We start from the raw sequence: 24,895 nt of genomic DNA, 5'->3' as shown, positions 1-24,895 counted from the left end.
CCATCTACAAAGTTTACAATTTCCAAGCCATGACACTACTTTTTGCAGATAACTCATTTCTGTTACAATAAAGTTTATCTGCATCTCTTAGGGCTCCAATTCCCTACTTATTATCTTATCACAGAGGCCCTTTGAGGATATATCCCTATCTGCCATCCTTCTTGACATATGAGAGGTACTCAATAATTGTCTGCTTACTGTTGGCTTTTAACCATTACATCAATGTCAAGTACCATATGGCTCCTAGGATGTACTTAGCTTAAAACAACTGTATTCTTAATTTGTGATAACCAATTTGTCTCAGATAGATATGAGAAGCACCTATAAGAAAGGCAAAACCAATGAAGAATAATTAATGATTTATTTAAAAGTAATTTTCTCAAACTCTCTAGGACAGGAAGGGTAAGGTGCTTCTGCTATGACATTTCACACAGATGGTGGTCTAGATCTATGTTTCAAAATAGCACTTGAGGAAGTTTCTTTGAGAAAGCTAGGATAAAAATATAAGTATAGGTCGGGTGTGGTGGGCTAGGCTGATGCCACAGCACTCACTCTATCCTGGGCAACAAAGCAAGACTCTGTCTCAAAAAAAAAAAAAATACAAGTATAATCAAAGTTAATTCAACACACACTTGTTCAAAGTACATATGTTAGCTACTGTGTGCTATGTGCTGGGGACACAAACACAACTGCAATGCTGTCCCTATTGTTACAGAGGTCAGGACAGATGACTGGTACTGGGTAGAGAGGGAAGAAAGGACAAGGATAACCTTTTAACTACATTTGAACTGGATCTTTCAGGTAGAAAAGCAGATCATGAACATTCTAAAACAGGGAAGAAAAATATAACGCAAGTTTGTATTGCTACTACTTATAGAACAAGGTGTATGGATGGGTGGAAGAGAAGCCTGGGAATGAATACTACAGCCAGGTAGTGAAAAGTCATAACGGTAAAAGACTGGAGATAAAGGAGACATTTCAGAGATGTTTTAAAGATAGACTCAACAGGACTTGAGAAATTCAAGGAAGAGGACAGTAAAGTGTGTCAGGTTATTTGGATAACTAACTAGGTTGAATAGGAATGCCATTAAATTGACAGGACAAGTAAGAGAAATATGTTTTTATTGGAGTATGGAGATAAAGTTTTTTCAATGTTGAGTTGGTATGTGCAGGATACAGCCGTCCATATTAGGCCTTGCCTGATGATACATATTTACTATACACATTAAGTCCTTGAAGGCCACACACAGACATGAGAAGATATTATCTACCTTGGTTTATTTCAACTTTCCTTATTAAAATATTTCCATACTCTATATTGAACTGTAAAGGGCACTCAGGCACTCCCACTTATGTATTTTGTATGAATCAGGCAAACATTAAAAACAAATCTCGTAAGCAAGAACAACAACTAAAAAAATTGAGAGGGGCTCCCAACAGGACAGATAAAGAAACACTGTGGCTTTGGGCTTTATTACCCAAGTACACAAACCCCTTAACTCTTGTCATTTGACCCTTCAATTTAGCTGATGTTTAATTTTGTTATGGATTACATTAGTGTGAAAAGTACTAACGAATACAGGGAGGACTTAAACACAATCACTTACCAACAGCTGCTTAAAATAGTGAAGAAAAGTCACACCTATTACGGGAGGTAGAAATTATTTTAAAATTATAATAAAGGGAAAGGGCACCATCAAAGCACAAAGCAAGATGGACCTTACATTTATCTAACCTACTATTATAGCTGTTTAGGTCTGCAGACACAGTTTGTTGAGATATGATAGTTTTTATGGTAGTATGGCTTCCCCAATGAGGACTAAGGTGCTCCTGGGGCAAGCAGATCCCCTGTGGAAAAGAAAACTTAGAATTATCAGCAGAGCATATTTAATTTCTTCCTGCCAGGAATAACAGATGTTGAGATATCCCCTTCTTCTGGTTATTTCCTTTTCTCCTCTTGTAGCTTAAAGAGTCATTCATTTAAGTCAATTAGTTGATTTGTTTGTATACTCAGGAAAGCATCCTTATTAATATAAAGTATATCCTTATTAATCATACAATTTGAAGTTCAGCAACATCAGACTCATAACTCTAAGCAAGTGCCCAGGTCTCAATTTCCATCTTCTCTGAAAATGCCCCGTCTTTAATCAGGACTTATTAAAACATAAGGAACCACTAAAATAAACTATAGTATTAAGTAAAGATGATCTCTCAAATAAACAAGTGGTTTTAGTGACTATCTTCATTCTGCTGCACTTTTTGGAAATGGACATGTTACTGTTTCCATAATTCTTTAAAGTTCACAGTATTTTGTAAAGAGGAACTACTATACAAATAAAGTTTACATTATACACTACAAAGAGATCTAGAATCTATCCAATTTAGTACTCAAGTCTATAAGAAAAATAATGAAATGACAACTGTTTTATTATTAAAAGTTGCTGAATTCCATAAAGCACACAACATAATCTACATTCAACTAACAAAAGTTTGATACATGTATTTAAAAATATATAACATAGATTTGTCTGTTTTAACATTTATATTCTATTTAAAAAGTAGCAAATTTACATATTTTGCAACTTGAATTTATAAAATATATACATCCACCCTATTCAAATCTTCAAGCATGAGCTTCCATTCCTATTAATAAAATGCACAATCAATATTTCTGAATACTGAGAAAAAAATGGTACCAACTAAAATGAACAAATTCATTCTGACCTGAACATGCACTTAATTTTTGGTTAGTAGTTAACTTAATAATTCCTTCAAATAATTATTTTACTTGGAGTCTAACAATTTACATTTATATAAACAATCTGTGGTTAACTATGAGACTTGTATTTCACAGTATCTGACAAAATCTACCAAATTCCTAACTAGTCTCATTTCAGGCTTTAAAAAAGAGACAGGACTATTCAATCTTCCCATAAACCAGGAAATCTGACAACCAATGTCACATTTAAGTTAAACCCCAGTAAGTTTTGAAATCATGCTTTAGCCTTCAAGAAAACAGCTTAGAATTATTGTAGAAAAAGAAAAAATAACTGGATGTCTCCTCTTCTCAGTCAATATATAAAACTGGAGTTCTTGAGTTAAGATAGGCCAGCTTCTATTCAGGCTTTCCTTTCACATATTCAAAATAGCTTCAGATACATTATTTTACTGACAAGAAATTTTTCATAAAAAAGTCATGTAATCATTCTGAAGGCTCATCACCAACTACAAGTGTCAATACTAACATATGAAAATTAAAATTACAATTAATACCTCACTTAGCAGGATCATAGAAACATAACTGCAACTTTCAGGACAGAGAGCTAAGTTTTAAGTACATGTTTAGATTCCATGTGTCTCTAATGATAAAAATGTATATAAGCCTGTATTTAAATTAATACATGATTTATGTTGAGAAAGCAAAAGTCGCCTACAAATTATTGAGACAGAGTCTCCCTCTGTCGCCCTGGATAGAGTATAGTGGCATCATCATAGCTCACTGCAACCACAAACTCTTGGGCTCAAGCAATCTTCCTGCCTCAATCTCCTGAGTAGCTGGGACTACAGGTGCACACCACAATGCCCTGCTAATTGTTCTATTTCTAGTAGAGATGGAGTCTTGCTCTTGCTCAGGCTGGTCTCAAACTCCTGAGCTCAAGCAATCCTCACACCTTAGCATCCCAGACTGCTAGGATTACAGGCATGAACCACCTCGCCTGGCCCCCACATATTATGTTAAAAGAATAATTCCACATCTAAAAATGGTTTAGAAATTTAAATGGAAAAATAATTTACTTCATCTGGGAAACAATCAGGCTTTGGGAGAGTCCCTACCCAAAAAGAACAAATAAAATTCCATTAATATTAATTACAAAGAACTAAATTACTGTTAACAGTTCATTTATCCAGTAGTCAATTCAACAAATTCAGCCATCTATTGATGAATTGAAATTAGGTATCAGTATTTGAAGGAAGGAGAATCTTCTAATTTTTAAAAAATCTAATGATGTAATTTTCATAATCTTCCTTCTCTGGATTCCCTAACAGGAAGAGGGGAGGGGAGGGGAGGGGAGGGGAGGGGAGGGGAGGGGAGGGGAGGGGAGGAGAGAGAGGAGAAAGAGAGAAAAGGGAGGGAGGGAGGGAGGGAGGGAGGGAGGGAGGGAGGGAGGGAGGGAAGGAAGGAAGGAAGGAAGGAAGGAAGGAAGGAAGGAAGGAAGGAAGGAAGGAAGGAAGGAAGGAAGGAAGGAAGGAAGGAAGGAAGGAAGGAAGGAAGGAAGGAAGGAAGGAAGGAAGGAAGGAAAGGTAAAGAAAAGAAAGAGAAAAAGAAAGGAAAAAGAAATTTAGAAGTCAGAATAGGAAACTGAAGACTGATACAATGGATATCTGTGAGAAGAGATAGTAAGGAAGAAGAGTAACAGGGATTAAAAAATTGTTTTAAAGGACTGCAAAGAGGATTGGGACCAGTTGGTACAGATTAAAAGATACCGTCTTCACAGATCTCAATCATGCAAAGGCATTAAAGTTATTAGCATAACACAGAATAGTGCAGTAGCTGATTTTGATAATGAATCCTCAGAAAAGAAAAATATGGTTAAGCCTCAGTTCCTTTTGAAAACTAATTTATATACATAATTATAAATTTTAAGCATTCAGCTAAGATATGTACAAAAAAATTAATAAAAGTGAGATAGAGAAATATAAGCAGCAGTAACCATAAAGGCTTAGAACTAGTGACACCAAATTCTTTATTTAAAAAAATTTTTTGAACACACAGTACCTCCTCTTCTCTTCTATTTTTAGGAAGAAGTTTTAACAAGTTTTAAATATCTCAATTCTCAAAAACAATAGGCTTTTAAAAAATAAGACTTGGTTACCAGAAACAAATAATAAGTAGTTACATACCATTTTCATATCACTACTCATTTTCATTATCAATTCATCTTTGATGCAATCTGGGAACAATTAGGCAGTCACTAGATACCTGTTTTAGAATCTGAAGAAATTATTATCCACCACAGGAATCTAACGATATATATATTTGCATATATTTAAAATTTCATAAGGGAAAAAGTAATAAACTATTCTAATTACTTTATACCAAACATTTGTATACCTAGTCAAAACAACAAGGATTAAGATCTTTCTCCAGGTGAACTGTTGACTATATAAAATCTATTTTCAGCACTTTCTTCTGGGGATTAAAAATGCTTTATTACCCTGCTGGCTAGAAGGATGAATTACACATTACAAGTCCTTTAGAAGTGAATATTAATTCCTTAAGAGAACAGCCATAAAATGTATTTTTAAAAACTTCTCTTAAAAAACTAAAAACCACCTTTCTCTTTAAAACCTATGGTATTCATCTCTACTTGACAAAAAATTTTTTTGAAAGGGCACCAAGTTCATGATCTAAGCATGCATAAATAAGGAACTGAATGTAGCACTGTCTTAAAAGAATTTGGCAAACCAGAAAATGGCCTAAAATAAATAAATAAATAAATAAAAAAGAAAGTACATTATTTTTCTAAGTATGAAAGCATAATTCTGTGGGCCTATGCAGCAAATAGTGCTCCACGGAGGGAATGCAGGGAAGAGGGAAGTAGCATATTCCTATGTACATTTTCTTGGTATTCTGGTCATCTTTCAACAATAAGCTACAAAGAAATGTTCTTTTTATTATTACAAAGCCACTAGCTGCCCTCTGTAGAGCAATGACTCAGATAAACATCTTATGACTTTTAATAATGTAATTTACATGTAAATTAATTAAATCTAAGTGCAAAGGAGTTTTCAATGATTCATAAATTCAAGGGAGTGATGTTAATTTGTTTATGAATTTTGAATGGTTGGTGCTCTTTTATTTTATGGTATTTCGTCTTATGTTCTTCTCCTTAAACCATAAAATGTGCTGAAATTATTTGGTTTTCCTCTATTTCATTTAAATTTACTTTATGGTATCTATATGTAGAGAGAGAGGTATGCTAAAATACTGTTACAAAAAATTCAATTGAGGCTATATTTGATCTATTAATCTATAGTATAGTATTGTTAATCTTTGACCTGGTATACTGATTCCTTTGGTGAATAAATGTCACCGGTCATTTCTTTAGAAAAGCATTTTAGTAAGAGGACCAGCAATATTGAAAGAGATTCCTTCTTACCCCCCCAGAAAAAGATCAAGTCAATCAGTAGTTTAGAGCAGTTGTGTAAAATATGAAAATACATAATTTACAGCTGCAATTTTCATATTAAAAGCAGTTAAAAACTAAGAATAATTCAAAGATTTTGTCTTGGTTAAACAGGCCAACTAGTAAAGTTGATATGAGGTTACTGTGAGAACTTATGTATACCTAGTCAGGATAGAACAAAAATGTTTATAATTTTTAAAAAGTGGTGGTTGCTAATTAGCAGTATAAACAATGTCCACAATTTGGTGGCTGGCCATGGTTTAAATTTTTTTTCAAGTTATTTCTACAGCAGACACATTTTTGAAGTCTACCCACCCCTGAGTTCAGCAATTATACTTTTAGAGTGTAAAATTATATGCCCTTAATTAACAACATGTACAAAGCTACAAAATGTTATCTATACAGATTAAAAACAATTTCTAAAATATTCTTTACCAATTGTTGATTGGGTTAGTTTTACTGGGGTATATATTTCAAACCTTTCAGCCAATTGGCTTTCATTTTTAAGACCAAATTGATTCATATAGTCACTGCAGGATATTTCAAAAAGAGTGCAATAAGGCATTAGTAAAAATAATATTGTAGTAGAAACAGATTTTGCATATGTGAAAAGGTAATTTATAAAATACATTAATTGCTTTTTAAAAAGAGAACCTAGTTTTAGTATCATTAACTTACATGGTACTGAGAATTGAACCTTTCGACAATTTTTTTTTTCTATAAAAATTTTTATCTAGCTGTAAGCAAAGTATTTTCAACAACAAGAAAACAAAACAAAACAAAACCCTCCAGGAAAAACTGTATGGTTGTGTGAGACAAATAAGCAAACATACCATTTTATAGTGTAATTTTGCCTAAATTTTAAAATAAAAATGTCCACACTCTTTTGTTAAAACATTAAGCCTCTGTCAAAAATGTATTTCTTATTTTAGGGTACAGGATTAAAGGACAAGATGATACTTACAAGTAAAGAAAATTTACAAGAAAAAAACTTGACAAAGTTTTTCAATAAAAGTATCATAACATTCAAACTTGACTTTAAACATAACAAAAGAAACAAGATTGCAAACAAAAATGTTTATGGATTTTCCAAACATAAATAAATGAAATAGTGTTTAAGCAGTAGGGCTCATGCTGATGGCTAGCAGGAAGTAACAGAGTGTAATCTACTTGGAAAAAAATCTTTAATGTACAAATAACAAGCCCAAATTAGGGACTGCAGCAATTTAATCATCACCGCCATGTTTCTTACTTCCAAAATAAAGCCTTGATTAAACCATTCATACCCTATATTATTCATACCTTTACTTCAGAGATTGAGGAACTATATACAACAAATGAATTTATTTTCACCATAGGGATAACATATTGTACCTCTCTGCCAATGTTACTTGAAAACCTTCCATGTCAAAACAATTTGACAGCAGATATAAACAATTAAATAAATATGCAATGATCTTTCATTACAGTCCTTTAAAGACGCATGTTAATTCATGCTGTTAACCGTAGGATCACAGTGCATAGAATCCAAATATAAACAGCTAGGGTGACTTTCAAAGTAATGTTGGACCCCTCACTTTATTTATAATCCCACTATAACCGATAAATTCATTTCATAGGCCCTATCATGCATGAATCGTTGAGTGGCAGGAGTTAATGAAAACTTTTCCTGTTACAACGTCCATTGCCGGCAATGAACGTCCCAAAACCGCCAAGGAAGTCATTGTTATTGCACAATACGTAAGGACCTGGAACTTTTCCAAAAGCTTAAAAAAATAAAAATTAAAAATGGAATTATATTTGACATTTCCTGACACCTGCATTAATACTGTATGACTAATAAAAGCATGTCAGTTGCCTGGACTGAACCAGCGATCAACATGCGCCCAGAATGCACACGAGTAAAAATGCAGTAAAAGGAAGTAGTCTTCATTGCCTATAGGTCACTTCCAGTCAAAGGTTAAAGTTCAAAGACTGAATGATCAAAGTGCTCATTTTCTCAGTAGGACTATCTTCTGCTAGGAGGATGATAACAGTGGCATCAACAAGTATCATCTTTAAGAAAAGGAGAAAAAAGATAATTAAAAAGTCAAGCATGCGTAAGTAAAATATGCAATTTTTACATTATTTCTAGTCTAATGTAGAAATAATTTCAAGCAGTAAAAAGAATATGGTTTACATGTCTGATGTGCCTCCCTCAATCCCTGCAAACAAAAAGTCCAATTTGTGTACAATTACACAGTGACAAACAAATCAAGTTTTATTCTTTTAGGGAATGGTAGTTCAAAAAAACCTTAAAAATGATGTGTTATTAGTATGTTAGTTCTATTTAAAATAATAAGTTGATACGATATGTTAACCTATATTCAGGATATGTCAACCTCTAGAAAATTCTTCTTTTATGGACAACTTAAAATTGTAATGAGATAGGAAGGAAACTACTGACCAACAGCCCCAGGCTATTTAACATAGAATAATATAAGTCATGTCTTTACACTACAAAAGAAGTAACTCTTCTTTATCAATGAGATACAATCTCCAAATCAATCAATAGTTAGTGTTAATTTTCCTTTAGAAAATAAGTTTTAAGCAAGTATAGATATATATGCAGAGGGAGTCATTAAAAATCCCACAGATTTATTTAGTAATACATTCTGCTAGCCTTGTCACATTATACTATATTTATGTAACACATAACTTTTTGGGTTCATGGCTTATTTTTAAAAACGTATCTGAAGGATTTATTTTGAGGATGAGTTATTCTTTTTTTTTTTTTTACAGACAGGGTCTATGTGGCCCAGGCTGGAGTACAGTGGTGCCATCATAGCTCACTGTAACCTCAACCCTTGGGCTCAAGAGATTCTCCCACCTCAGCCTCCCAGATAACTGTGACTACAGGCATGTGCCACCACCCCAACTAACTTAAAACAATTTTTTTTTTTTTTTGTAGAGATAGGTTCTCACTATGTTGCCCAGGCTGGTCTCAAGCAATCCGCCAGCCTTGGCCTCCCAAAATACTGGAATTACAGGCATGAGCTAATACATCCAGCCATGAGTTATTCTTCAGAAAGAAGCTTCATAAAGAAATAAGACTGTTGGCAACTAGAGTTGTGAAAGCTTTTAAGGAGAAAATTCTGAAAATACTGGCCAAAATATTTTATAAACTACTTCATGCTAGGATTGATAAGATTGCTAATAAAATTCCCATTCATAAAGATTCAATGAGAACCAAAGACCAGTAAAATCTGACTTCTATGGTGGGCAGGCTCATGAAATATCCCATGATCCTATAATTTAATCATAATCTTAAAGGGAAAGCAGACTAAATTTTAAAATTAAATCACATCTAATTCATTTGAATTCTATAAATAAATAAGAATAGGTTTTTAAAGAAGAAAACAACTGGATAGTTTATATCCTCTAAGATTCACATGAAAGTAAATGTTTCTTAAAAGACTGTGGTACGTGGAATAGAGAAGACATTTGTTATGGATATATAACAAAGTTAGGAATATAAGGAAGTTCCTTAAAACATCACTTCTCCAATAGAGTATTTTATAACGCTAAGATCTCTGAAACTAATACTAAAACTAATCACACTTAAATCTCTAAGCTAAAAGATGGCATTAAATTCTACCTAGTATGTCAAACTACTAGAGATAAACTTTAGGATGATACAAGATGACAATGTACATAATAGAAAAGTGACAGACAAAACTCAATTTTAACATATAACCTTGTATCTCCAAGGATGTACCATCTTTGACAGGTGAATAATGTATTTTTATTTATTAGATTGTTCATTCTGGAAGGTTTTCAGTATAGTAGGCTTCTGTAGAATGTGCTGACAAAATGATTAGGAAATCCTCCTCAAGCTATTCTCCACATCCCAATCACCATCTTGGGTCAGATTTCAAAAAAAAATTTAGGACTGGTATGATACTACCCACCTTGAATATCCTAGTTTTGGAGAAACAAACTTACTAAGTAAGTTCTGAAGATAGAATTCAATGATCTTTTACAGCTGGACCCACAGGGACTTGCAGGATTACAAATTCATGAAGGCTACATGTAATCAAGAGTCTATAAGCAAATTCTAAATACCGAGACAGGTATGAGCCAAAGCCATGGCCATCCTTTCCCTAATTAAGAGGGCTATAACTAAGAAGAAAAAAACTCATGTGTTAGCAGAAAGAACACAGTTTGCTAGCTAGATGGAAAGATCATTTCATACTAGGACTGAATCACCAAAAATTACAGTAAACCCATCTTAGATCAAGACAAATATAGGTCTATAAAAGGCAGTGAAAGAACCTCTTGGCTAAAGTATTTATGACAAGATAATGGCTTGGGAAAAAAAAAATCTAATATTTACCATTTAAATTTTTTCTGGAACTGCAGAAGTCCCTACTAAAATTACACTCTGAAATACAATATACAAATCATCAGTTCCAAAGAGGTGACACCTACTATGGCTAACTTCACTGGACTTCTGGGAAATGTGAATGAGAGAGAACTATGTTAGAAGAAGGTCATTTACTTTTCCCCACATAATAAAAACCATCATATTATATTGGAAACCCATTTCCTTGGATACTCCCAGGGACAGAAGACTAGAAGAAAAGGAACATAGTAACATAGGTCAGTAGATATGAAGTGGGATGCTATAATAACAGCAGGCTAGTAGTGACCGGCCTAATTCTTAAGGGACACTGACTAATAATGTAGAAGACCACAAATTTAAGCTGAGAGAGGTCTTATCCAAGAACCTAACACTGGTAATCTGGCAGCTCAGCTTTTGTATGTCAGCTTAGTCCTCCTCTTATAAAATCAGGAGATGAAGTGAATTTCAGATTTGTTGTTTTTCTTTTTTTTTTTTTTTTTTTTTGAGACAGAGTCTCGCTTTGTTGTCCAGGCTAGAGTGAGTGCCATGGCGTCAGCCTAGCTCACAGCAACCTCAAACTCCTGGGCTCTAGCGATCCTTCTGCCTCAGCCTCCCGAGTAGCTGGGACTACAGGCATGCGCCACCATGCCCGGCTAATTTTTTATATATATATATATCAGTTGGCCAATTAATTTCTTTCTATTTATAGTAGAGACAGGGTCTCGCTCTTGCTCAGGCTGGTTTTGAACTCCTGACCTTGAGCAATCCGCCCGCCTCGGCCTCCCAAGAGCTAGGATTACAGGCGTGAGCCACCGCGCCCGGCCTGTTGTTTTTCTTTAATAGTGCCTGCATCCAGGAAGTTCCCTTTGAAGTATACACTTTATAATTAATCTAAACCCAAACCTCTCTTGCCTCTTTACTTAGACATGACAAACACTCTGACCCACCCTGACCCAAGTATGCTAGTTAGCACCACATAGAACCATGGAGCTTGATACCTGAGGCACACAATTCCACTCAGTTTCTAGAAATTGAAACGCTAAGTATTTTAATTAGTTTATCCAATTCCAAGTAAGCTTTTGTTCGGTATCTTTCTGTATAGCTCTGAAGGTCACATAAGCAAACTGGTCTGTTCTAGAAATCCTTTGAGAATTAGATGATACTAAGAAATAACAAGAGTCCATGTATCTTCATAAGCTGGTATTATAAGGAGAACATGATTAGTGAAAATTTTTCTGGAACTAAAGCATCTAAGCAGAAAAAAGATACGCTGACATCTGGAAAGTTCTACTAAACAAAGCTGCATGTTATGCTTTATAAGAGTGAATATGATTATTTTGATAAGATTATCCAAATTAAACTATAATGCAAGGATGAAGTGTGTTCACACTGCCTGTACCTGCTATTCCGTTATGTATAAAGAAGTATGTGCTACACAGCTGAAATGTTTTAGCTTTTTAAAGGTGAAGGAAAAGTTCAAAGAAGATTCTCTGCAGCCATCATAGTTGGATGATAGAACAGCGACTCTATCATCTCAATGTATAATAAATACTACCCTCCCTTGAGTGGCCATGAAGCTTACTTTTGGGACAAAGTTGTCACTTAAAAGGTGAATGGGGGAGGGGGATGATTCAGGCATTCAGGGTTCATGCAAGAGCAGAAAATATATTAAGAGATAAGAATGGTCACTGTAGATCAATGACCAAGGATGTTTCAAACATAATTATCTGTAAATGAGAAAATGTATCTGTACCCAGGATTGGAGCCTGGACTAGGATAGTCATGATTTGGGTGAATTAGAACCAGTGCCTTTTAAATGTAGCTAATTTGTATTTTTTTTAAAGCCGGGGGAGGGGGGTAGGGGGGTGGAGAGAATACTTTCAACTCATTTACTGGAAAAATGAAATCCTGTGCAAACCCCAAACTATTTTATATTATGTAAAGGGTTAATTTAGTTTGCAAAGTCTCGCTTTTGGGGGCACTTCTTGGTTTACTTCTGTTTCTATCAAAAAGAACTTTCAACTTCAGTTTACAAAGTATGGATTTCTCAGTAACATAAAAATTGTAACTCTGAAAAATAACTTTGACTATAAATTGTACTTTATTTTAAAGAATTAACCTTTCTATTTCTGGTTTCACTATGTGGCCTTTCCTCATTTCTTATTCAAAATCAGGTAAGAAGAAATTCCTAAGGATTCTCAGATGAAGGGCTTCTCATAAATCCATTTAGCTATACAGGCCAGCATTAAAGGGGCTTGAAAGTTGATTATCTTTTTGAAATTTCTCATTAGGGAGTAAGGAGGAAAAAAACAGAAATAATACCCTCTAACAGTGAGGTGACAGAGTAGGAGAGAGGATTGTACTTTCAAAAATTAGACATTTTAAAAACAAATCATTGCTCTAATACAATGTCTTCTCAAGTTTTTGTAAAAGAAATTAAAGGTGGTTTAAAAACAATCGTGAAAAAGACAAAAGAGGAATTTTTCTATTACTAGTGAGACTGACTCTGAAACTGACACTTTTTCAAATGTTTGAATTAATTATGTTTTTTTTTTTTTGAGACAGAGTCTCCCTTTATTGCCCAGGCTAGAGTGAGTGCCGTGGAGTCAGCCTAGCTCACAGCAACCTCAAACTCCTGGGCTCAAGCGATCCTCCTGCCTCAGCCTCCTGAGTAGCTGGGACTACAAGCATGTGCCACCATGCCCGGCTAATTTTTTCTATATATATTAGTTGGCCAATTAATTTCTTTCTATTTATGGTAGAGACGGGGTCTCACACTTGCTCAGCCTGGTTTCAAACTCCTGACCTGGAGCAATCTGCCTGCCTCGGCCTCCCAGAGTGCTAGGATTACAGGCGTGAGCTACCACGCCCGGCCAAATTAATTATGTTTGTCAATATTCTTGATTGACTACATCTTAATTTTTGATGAATAAGGGGGGGGGGTCTGTGACACTCAAAGATTGTTTTAAAAAAAAAAAAAAAAGAAAGAAAAGGCCCTTTGTAAATGCATGGAGTGAAGTCACTTAGTGTTTGCTCCCAAAAGGTAAGAGGATGTAAAAAGAATGAGAAGCCAGCAATGTAAATTGAAATAAAGGGCCATTTAATTAAAGTTGGGTCTTATTAAAAATTTTAGGGGACCCTCGGTGCCCAGAAAGAATTCTTTAAGTCATATTATTAATGAGTATATTGGGAAACCTGTTCTTTAGACTAAGAATCTCAGAAACAATAGTTCTTAAATGCCTAGCTACTTCAGAATTATCTGGGGGTATCTTAAAACCTAAAACAAAGCCAGCATTCCAGGCACTGTAACAAAGTTTATTAAGGTTCCTTAAAGGAGGGAGTACTCAACAAGGCTTCGGTGAAAAAGAGTTCCCAAGAAGAGAGAGAGAGGTGTGTCTAAGTGTAGCAGAAGGATTTATTCCAGGCAAATAACACATGTAGAGGCAACAGATGGTGGAATAAGGAATAGAGTATATATTATAAATTGTGCTTCCATTGAACATTTCATGAAAAAAACTTTTCTTGTGTTAAAGATTATTTTCTCTGGACAGATTCTTAGAAGTTTAATAACTGAGACAAAAGATTTGATCTTGAACTTTAAGCTTGTTAAATATTGCTAAACTGCTCACTTAAAGGATTACCCTAAACTTGTTATATGCTACCAGCAATTTGAAAACAATTTTATTCTACCCTTTACTCTCCTTCACTACTACTTCATCTTGCAAAAACTTGGCCAAATTCATAATTAACAGTTTCAAAATCTTAAATTTGTAATTATTTTACTGAGCTGCACCTTTTTTTTGCCTGTGCTGTTATTTATTCTTAAGTAACTTTCATAGTCTCTATTTTTAATGTTATGTTTTTCATAATTTTTTCAAATGTTATGACAAAAGCATTACAGTTTTTTAGTGCTTTTATAAAAGTTTTAAATTTTTCTGTTTGATTTCTTTGTAATTCCTTTTAAAGTCAGAAGTTCATCCTTCTTTCACAGTTGATACCCATTTTAAAAAGTACTTTTACTTTTGTTGTATTTTATATTTCAACTCATATAAAATATGAGGTGAAAATATAAATGTATTTCTTTCCCCAAATGACTGCCAATTTTCTAAGATGATTACTTACTATATAATCTTTCCCCTTCTCACTGATTTGTGACACCGTATTTACCATACATTCAAATATTATAAACAGGATCTAAATGAGAGTAATATTTCAACGATCTATTTTCAAAATTCAAACATTGTTCTTCTCTTCTATTATTCTTTCCCATACTTTTCAAATACCTACACTCCTATCATTCCACTAGATTTTTCACTAAATTCCATTAAACCTAAAATTTGTAAAGAATATATTTATTTTTTACTATTACAATACTAGTTCCTCATTAAAGTATCCCTATTTTTTCACAGCTCATTGTCATTTTCTTCTTCCAAGTCATATGTATTTCTCATTAACATTACCCCAACTTTTCACATTTCTATGTCTCTCAGGAATGGCATTCTTCTTTCATTGTGTTTTCTGATATGTAACTGCTGGCATAATGCTATTGCATTGACACTCGTCATCTTCTATTTCAACACTTGGAGAACTCTTAAGTTTTTAATTCATTCAATTTATGTGAAAATACAGACAATTTTACATTGGATAGAAAGGGGAGAAGGGAGGGTAGGGGAGGGATGGTGGTAAAATAAAAAAAAAATTTAAAAAAAGGGGAGAAGAGAAGGCCATATTCCTATTAATTTTGCTGGTACTAATTTCTTATTAGGTTAACACTAAAATAAAAAACACTGGAAACAACGGCAATGCTCTTAGGTATATAAAATCACAGGGGATAGTTTTTGTTTACTTGCTTCAAAAAGTATGTTGAGGAATAAGAACTTTTTCTTTTTAATTTCAAATACCTCTTTGAGGAAGCACTAAGGTTAGTTTAGAAATTATGCCAGAAGCTCTGAATTATAAAGCTATCATTACCCTCCCAATAAGAACAGACATTTTAAATTATTAAGGGTACTTTATTCATAAGATATCATCGGCAGAGCTTCATTTTTAAAAGATAATCAGAATAGGAAGACCTTTAATGAAGCACCTCTAACTTAATGTGATTTCCCTCCACTATGAGCAGTACCAGAACTAAATGAGTACATAAGGCATCAAAACTTATACTTCAAATAACAGGTTTCTAAGTAGTTAGTTTTAATTTTATCTAAAGATTATTAAGAACGTCCTTTTTGTAATAAAATGGTAGTCTTGGAATGTCAAAGTAATTTTAAATTTTACTTGTATGATGGTTATGATTTTGTTTGACCTATTAAAAATCTAGTCTAACTTATCCATAAAATACATTACATTCCAAATTTAAACTGCTTACCATGATACCACCATTTTGTTTTCTTTGGATTCTTGTTACATGTTCGCACATAAAAAGAATTATCTGGTGGTCGTCTCTGAAACGAAAAAGAGTTTTTTTAAAAAATAAGAAGTTATAAAACCAAAGGGGGAGACTAAGAGAGAGGCCACTTTAATAAAACCTAAGCCAAATTATTACAGAATATGTAAAAAACAATACAAACACTGATAACATAACTGAAAGAATAAAAACTATAAATACATTCCGGGAAATGTAGACTCTTAGCACCTAAATTGTATTTAAAATAAAATAGGGTGTGTGTGTGTGCATGGTCCAGTGCTATTACTGGAGAACACTATCAACCAGAAATAGTAGCATAAGTTGTAAAGAATTTTGGCCGTGCGCGGTGGCTCACGCCTGTAATCCTAGCACTCTGGGAGGCCGAGGTGGGCGGATTGCTCAAGGTCAGGTGTTCGAAACCAGCCTGAGCAAGAGTGAGACCACGTCTCTACTACAAATAGAAAGAAATTAATTGGCCAACTAATATATATAGAAAAAATTAGCCGGGCATGGTGACACATGCCTGTAATCCCAGCTACTCAGGAGGCTGAGGCAGTAGGATTGCTTGAGCCCAGGAGTTTGAGGTTGCTGTGAGCTAGGCTGACGCCACGGCATTCAGTCCAGCCTGGGCACCAAAGTGAGACTCTGTCTCCAAAAAAAAAAAAAAAAAATTTTTTTTGATTGCATATATCTTTTTATAATAATTCAGAAATAACTTAAAAATTACTTTTGTGAGCTAATTAAAACAAATTCTACCAAACTAGATTTATATGAAAAAACTGTGGCAACTTATAAACCTCCACAAAGGATTATTTTACTGTAATACAGTATAGTATTATCAAGGATAGACCAGAGGATTACGGTTATAAACAATACATAAGAGGAGAAAAGAGAAAAATATATATATTGCTATTTCTGCTATGTACTGGCCTTTCTGGTGTACACACACACACACACACACCCTGACTAGAAAAATATGAGAATCATATGGCAGCTGTGCAAAGAAGCTATATCAGAAATAGTGATGCCAACAACATTGAAGATAGATTATGGAAGAGATTTTTCCTGAAAACTGTTGGATACTGACCAGACACGAGAATCTACGAAGACTTGGAAATGTGTTGAATTCATATTGAAGCTTTCAAGGGAGGGTTTATAGATAATATAATACATATTCCTATCCCTTAGTCTCCTTTATGCCTTTCAGAACTATTGTGATTAATAACTTGATTATTTTTTCTTCTATCATTAAATATTTTGTAGTGTTAAGATACCTTGTGTATTCAGACTTAACTCTCTTTAGCTGAGCCAATAAAATGTGAGATTAAGGGAATCCTTTTCTCTATCTGAGGATAATCAAAAGAGGTGAATTTGGCAACGACACTTAAAGAAGTTCCAACCAGAAAGAAATAGTGAGTAGGACTTTTAGAGACCAGGAAGGAAAACAGCCAGTCTATGTGTCACTTCTAACACTCATATAATATGCAACTATTATCTTAGTTGAGCTTCATAATGCCCCTATGAGTTAACATTAATAGCAATTTCATTTAACAAAAAGGACCGGCCGGGCGTGGTGGCTCACGTCTGTAATCCTAGCAATCTGGGAGGCTGAGGCAGGCAGATCACTCAAGGTCAGGAGTTTGAAACCAGCATGAGCAAGAGTGAGACCCTGTCTCTACTAAAAATAGAAATAAATTAATTGGCCAACTAATATATATAGGAAAATGAGCCAGGCATGGTGGCGCATGCCTGTAGTCCCAGGTACTCGTGAGGCTGAGGCAGATGGATTGCTTGAACCCAGGAGTTTGAGGTTGCTGTGAGCTAGGCTGATGCCACACGGCACTCTAGTCCAAGCAACAGAGTGAGACACTGTCTCAAAAAAAAAAGGACCATCACAAAACAGACATTAAATGACTACTCCAAGTTACCCTGTTGATTCAATTTGAGAAAATTCTTAAAAAATTAATATGAAATTAAATGCCTGGCTATTTCAAAGAAGAGATGATCCTCTGTTGTTTGTCCTGCAAAGTCAAACCTATGTTCGCATGAAATAAATCGCTACTACAATAGCAAATAATTTCACAAACTCATTTTATGTATATATTAATTAGAACCTAAGAATCATCAGAAAATAGTCTTCAAAAAAAATAAATATTTAGGGGAAAAAATACTCATTCTATTTCCTAAAATCAAGAATATAACCAAACTGATAAGTGATCTGACAGATACAGTTTTTAAACAGATTAAGTATACCAAGAAGTATTACCAAATTGTTTTAGGAATGGAATACAAGCTAGAAGTTTGGTATATTGTTAAGTGCAGAGAATAAAGTATAGACTACTGAAAGGCCCCTAGTCTCAATATCTAAAAATTACATGAAATCTACTGACATACTGGATTTGAATGCCTTCAGCTTAAGGAACCATTCCTTACTATGCAAAAGGTAGTTTGGAGGATGGGCATGGTAGCCTGTGCTTGTAATCCCAGCACTTTGGGAAGCTAAGGTAGGAAGAGTGTTTGAGCCCTGGAGTTCAAGGCCAGCCTGGGCAACACAATGAAACCCTGCCTCTACCAAAAAATAAAAATAAATTAATCAATTAATTAAAAATAAATTAATTAATGAATAAAAATTTTAAAAATGAGCCAGATGTGGTAGCGTGTGCCTGTAGTCCCAGCTACTCTGGAGGCTGAGGCAGGAGGATCACTTCAGCCCAGGAACTCAAGGTTACAGTGAGAGAGCTATGATCACACCACTGTACTCCAACCTGGATGAGAGAGGGAGACTCTGTCTTTAAAAAGAAAAAAAAAAAAAAAAAAGAAGTTCGAATGAAATAATTATGATTAAGTCCCAAATACCTATAGAGAGAGTTATTAATGGTTTCTATCAATATTTAAACAGAATTAACTATTAAAGTAAAGCCTATAGAACCATACCCACTACAGAACAAAATCTACCTGTTTAATAGTAGAACTTTTAGGTGAGTATTTAAAAGACTTTTAAAGCTTATTTGGAGCTAGATCCCCTCAATGCCAAAGCAAATTTCCTCCTTATCTTTGTAACCTAGCACTCACCACAATAAAAATAGCATAATACATACCTAGTATATGTTTTTTGAATTTTATCATATTTCACAGAAATTGATTTCAGATTATCATCCTGCTTAAATATATTATACAATGACTATATTAAAATGTAGTTTATCAATGCTTTTAAATGGACTGACTAGTCTTACAACTCAGTATGCAAGAAACACTACTAGCAGACAATTAGAATGTGAGGGAAATGGTAAGGGTTACAAAAAGATGAAGCACGTATATAGAACACAGTCTTTCTCTAGTTGTTAATAATAAATCATTACATTTAAATGTAAATAAAAGCTAATAATCATAAGGCACATGCAAGAGCTATGTGCAGATATCACTGGTGTTCACCTCTTAATAATTTTTATTAAATCCCGTACTTACCACTTCACCTCTCTATAGTTGTTAGCCACAACAGGAACACAGAACCACAAGCTGCTTTACCCTACACATAAAAGTTGTTTTGTTTTTTTTTGAAACAGAGTCTCACTCTATGGCCCTGAGTAAAGTGCCATGGCATCAGCGTAGCTCACAGCAACCTCAAACTCCTGGGCACAAGTGATCTTCCTGCCTTAACCTCCCAAGTACTGTGTTTTCCTGAAAAAAAGACAGGGTCTGGCTGGGTGCGGTGGCTCATGCTTGTAATCCTAGCACTCTGGGAGGCCAAGACGGGCAGATTGCTCGAGGTCAGGAGTTCAACCAGCCTGAGCAAGAGTGAGACCCTGTCTCTACTACAAATAGAAAGAAATTAATTGGCCAACTAATATATATAGAAAAAATTAGCTGGGCATGGTGGCACATGCCTGTAGTCCCAGCTACACAGGAGGCTGAGGCAGTAGGATTGCTAGAGCCCAGGAGTTTGAGGTTGCTGTCAGCTAGGCACTCACTCTCGCCTGGGCAACAAAGCGAGACTCTGTCTCAAAAAAAAAAAAAAAAAATTAGACATGAGGGTCTTGTGTAAAAAATAAAAAAAAAATAAATAAATAAATAAAAAAAAAAGACAGGGTCTTATATTTATTTTTCTTCAAGAAGACACCCTAGGACTTATTTTCAGGGGATGTGTTATTTTTTTTTAAGCATGGTACAACAATCTACATTTATTCAAATATAGTTAAGTTGTCTTCTTCTGGAACATCACCATAACTCTCCAAATCCTGAATTCCATCCTAAATTTCTTGCAACTCTATTTCCTTTAGAGCCATTGGCCCCAATCTCTCATGTCGAGCAATAGACCTTTCATGGGGCCGATGAGAAGGGGTGCTCATCTTCTTTACCACTCTTCGAGGAAATGCATGGGATGTGCAGGTAGCCACGCCCATCACTAGGTCTGATTTTCGGGGTAGGGCTTATATTGCACAAATGCTTAGCAATCCTGCTAGGGCTTATTTTATGGGTAGGTCTTATTTTCGGGGAAACAGGGCAGCTGGGGCTACAGGTGCATGCCACCACACCTAGCCAATTTTTTCTATTTTTAGTTGCCCAGCTAATTTCTATTTTTTAAGTAAAGATGGGGGTCTTGCTCTTGCTGAGGCTGGTGTGAACTCCTGACCTCAAGTGATCCTCCCACCTTGGTCTCCCAGAGTGCTAGGATTACAGGTGTGAGCCACTATGCCCAGCCCACATAAAAGTTTAAAACTTGTGTGTGTGTGTATGTGTTGGGGGAAGAGAAAATATGGAAGCAATAAGCAATAAATGAGCACAAAAAAATACACTCAACCCTATTATTTTCCATGCTTCTTTGAACAAAGGAATGTTTTGTTTGTTTTTTAAACCAAACATCAAGAAACCTCTTATGAAACTAAAATTCACTTTGCAAAATAGTGGCTTAGACTGTTTCAGATTCTAAAAAATCTAACATTTAAAAATGAACTTTAATTTTAAAAGTTCTTTAAATGCGAACTTCATAAAAAATGGGAGTCAGTTCAATTTGGAAAATAGAAGAAACTGCTAAAAACATACATACACAGCACTCCCTAATCCATTTCTCCTTTAAAGACAATGGCAAAAGGAAACCCTCATGGAGAAGAGAAGCTTTAATATATTGTGCTACACTAACCCTCAAGTGGGAATGACAAGAGGGTCAGAAATACACAGCGGATTCAGATACATTTAAAGGGTACCCTAAATTTAACTCATGACTTTTTCTTCTTTCTAGTTTTTTTTATCTCGCCTCAATCAGACACAGAATCTGTGGATTAGTAAAAGAGAGTAGAAGAAAAAAGCCCTGAAAATTCTACTGATAATCTTGTCCTCCTCCTCCAATATAATCATTAGAATAGGAAAGCTCTGGTTTCTGGGAAATCTCCCAAAAGAGGCCAATAGGGAGGGTGCTGGCAAAAGGAAGAAAGAACAGTTTTTTTCCTGGGGCTTTCCACTGTGAAATCTAGAAACAAGAATTTCTTACACACTTTTACCTTGTATATGCTTATAGAAATAAAATTCAGATTATTTAAGAACATATGCACAAACTTCCTGCTTAAAAAATATAAAACAATATAAGTCTGATTTCAAAGCTCCTTGAACATTTAAAACTTCTATTTGAAATGAAAAGTATTAAAATAATTTTCCAATTTATTATTAAACATGACATTCCCTATAATTCTAAAATAAAATGCGTAAGTCCTTCCTTCAAATTAAAAATAATTACATATTAAGATTGCTTATCTACCTAAACTAACAGAAGAGATATTACCTGGAATAATTCTGAAAAGTCCTACCTTTTCTTTGCAGCTGGAAAGCATGCTAATAATGCTAAGACAAACTGACTGGACTGAGAGCGCTGGGGACCAGTCTTCTGTTAGAATGGATAAACAGATATGACCATTGCTATAAACATGAGGATGAACAGGAATATTTTCACCAGTAAACATGACCTAAGAGAGAATAAAATTCCATTAACACTCAAATATTCTCCATTACCAAAAACTAAAGTATTCTCTATTTATAACAAGTATTGATATTAAAAACAAAATAAAACAAACCAAAATCAGTGCCAGAAACAAGATAAACAACTGCTTATTTATTCTCATTAATTCAATAAATATTGGTTTCACTGTATGAATCACCATATAGTAGGGAAAAGAACCTAGATAATTTTATATTTCAGTTATTTTTCATAAATTTCCCTTAAAATTTCTAAACTACTATGTATTTTTTCACTAGTAAAAGACAACTACACTTACAAGAATGGTTTTCAAATTTTATTCACTGCTCTCTGCATATAAAAATACACTGAAATTCGAAAGAAAAATATTCAATTTTGAGACAATCTGATAGGAACACCCCTACTACCTGTAACAATGCCAGCCCCTAAGATGCTATGTGCAGAGGAAAATGACTGCTATATATTCCACCTCCTCTAAATTCATATATCCAGTATGATGAACACAAGTTACTAGTCATTCATCAGCAAATAACTATGTGCCTAGACGAAAAATACAAAGGTTGTCCAAGTCTACCAATTACTTGCTGTTTTTCTCTGCTTTTCCTTTTGCTCAATTCTTATAACACTGTTTTTTCTTTCTCCATATTGCCTCAGCACTGTTCTGAATGGTAGTATGTCTATTATTTCCTTACTTTGCCCTAATAATTCAACAACTATCCCGACAGTATTGTCTCTTAAACTTACCTACCTAAGCATCCAAATGAGTAGAATAAATGTGTACATTCTAAGGAATTTGTAAGCACAGTTCAAAGTTGCTCAAAGAAAGCAAAAGTTTATGTCTAAGAATATTTACATATATGCTACCCCAGAAAAAACTTATTTATACACAAACAATTTTAATTGATTTAAACTACCAACCTTTTAAGTAAATTTTGTACTACAGTACTGTATTTATTCTGCAGTTTAGCAGTAATTCCTAATTCCTGACCTTGCCATTAAAGAAGAAAAAAAAAAAAAAATCAACCTGAAGGTCTGGTTAAAAATATAAATTCAAATGTCCTACTTTCATAGACTCTGATTTAGTAGGCATGATGAGATTTTTATAAAGCCCATCAGATATAAACCAACAATTCCCCAATCAGACTTAAACTATCTCTCATAGCCCTGCAAACTGCGTCATACCCAAGTATAGCACAGTTAACAGTAAGGAGAAATCCTACCTTAAGTTGTGGCAGAAACTGATGAAATACATACAGTATTGCTCTAGTCATATCTTTTTTCCCCCTCTTCATAAGAGCAGAAAGAGAGCCAGTGAAATCCAGAGTAAGGTATGTCAATATAATATAGAATATGTTATAGGAAATTACCATAAGGTAAGGTTTTTATAGATATTTTAAATATCTACCTTCAAATCTGATTTTATAACAATTTTACAAATATTTATGTGTTAACAAAGCAGTCTTTCATATAAGTTAGTCTTCTAATATTTCCAATATATTAACACATGGGACTCATTTCCTTGACTGGAGCTAATATAAAACGCAAAAGGAATTTTTTCCAAAGGAATGACTTTCCATATTGGCACAAATTAAATTTTTTCTTTAAATTGTGGCTACCCACCCTCCATTTCCACTTTAAAAAAGAGCTGAAAAATAAACATAAAGTCTCAAAATAAGAGAAATCAAGCTACCTGTCCTATCAGATTGCAGAAAAACCCCTGAAAAAACTTTGACTTTGAACTGGTTATATTCTATGCATGCCCTTTACCTCAATTATATCTATCAGTGTTAGTGCCCTCTTCATTACTTTATTTGCTCAAGGAAACTTTTTTGCTAAAGGAAATAAACACTTAAGTAGTCTTGTAGTTCTACACTTGGAGTCTGTCCAACAACTGATTTGTAATGAAATACATTTAATAGTCTCATAACGCGTTGTAGATGTCTAGAATGAGAGTTTACAAACCTCACAAGATATGCATCTGTCTTGGGGTATTCATTTTGCCATAGAAAGCCATTTGACCAGTAGGATATTTTCATTAAGAACATAAGCAATGCCTAAGAGTTTATTCCCTAGTCACAATTACTTTTTATGGATATGTTTTTTCTAGTAAGGTCTCTTTATCAAGAAGTCAAGCAGAATAGTGATCTGAAAGTGCCAAACTATGAACTGCCAAATTATCATCTTTGGCAAAAATGAATCAGCAACCATCAAGGAAAATAGCCAAATACAAAGGTTATTATGACATGAGCTTTCACAGAGCAGAAAGAATGCAGTATTCTTCTTGGGAGAGAAACAGTTATAGACTCTCAGACCAAGACTCTTCTTGGTCTGAGAGCCAAAAAGTATGCCTGAACCAAAAGGAAATCAGGAGAGAAGAGAAAGAAAAGGGATGAATGGCTGGGTGTGGTAGTTCACTCCTATAATCCTAGCACTCTGGGAGGCTGAGGTGGAAGGATCACCTGAGGTTGCAGTGAGTTATAATGCCACGAGACTGCACTCTAGCCAGGGTAGAGCAAGACTGTCTCAAAAAAAAAAAAAAAAAAAGGAACGCGTGACAGAAGACAGCTACAGCATAAGCAACAGACATTCTATAAGGAGAGAAGAGAACCATAAAAAAAGATAAAACAGCTCAGAAATAGGAAGGGACTGAGATAAAAATAATCCAGATCTCAATAACCCTCAAATTAAAAAAGCAGAGGCTTTTTATAATAACATGCTGCATGCAAGGCAAATGCTGCCAGTCTGACATTTTTAGCAATAAAAACAGGGTAAGTAATTATTCATACATATTATAGGTAACCCCTAGGTCCTAACCTGCCAGGAACAGAATTTTAGAAGTTTATCTAAACATGGAAAGGCTGAATTTACATGCCAGAAGTGAATTCCTGAAATAAAAGAAAAAAATTTTTTCAACAGTTTATTCATGTAAAAGACTAATAAGCATAGTTTCC

General features: G+C 34.4%; 1 protein-coding gene across 1 annotated transcript in view; it reads right to left on the bottom strand.

Moving 5' to 3' along the window:
• Positions 1 to 7,747: 7,747 nt before the first annotated feature.
• Positions 7,748 to 24,895, bottom strand: part of UBE2W (ubiquitin conjugating enzyme E2 W) — a 53,816-nt gene continuing 36,668 nt past the window's right edge. The window contains exons 4-6 of the mRNA XM_020288857.2: positions 21,778 to 21,933; positions 15,941 to 16,016; positions 7,748 to 8,243 (exon numbers count right to left, since the gene is read on the bottom strand). Coding sequence (XP_020144446.1) covers positions 8,230 to 8,243; positions 15,941 to 16,016; positions 21,778 to 21,933 — 246 coding nt within the window. The 3' untranslated portion in view covers positions 7,748 to 8,229. The remainder of the gene's footprint in view (positions 8,244 to 15,940; positions 16,017 to 21,777; positions 21,934 to 24,895) is intronic.

The sequence above is a fragment of the Microcebus murinus genome, chromosome 7 (genome assembly GCF_040939455.1).
Source record: "Microcebus murinus isolate Inina chromosome 7, M.murinus_Inina_mat1.0, whole genome shotgun sequence".
NCBI classification, from domain to species: domain Eukaryota; kingdom Metazoa; phylum Chordata; class Mammalia; order Primates; family Cheirogaleidae; genus Microcebus; species Microcebus murinus.
Note: the sequence above shows the minus strand (reverse complement) of the source record. Positions and strands in the feature narration are given on the sequence as shown.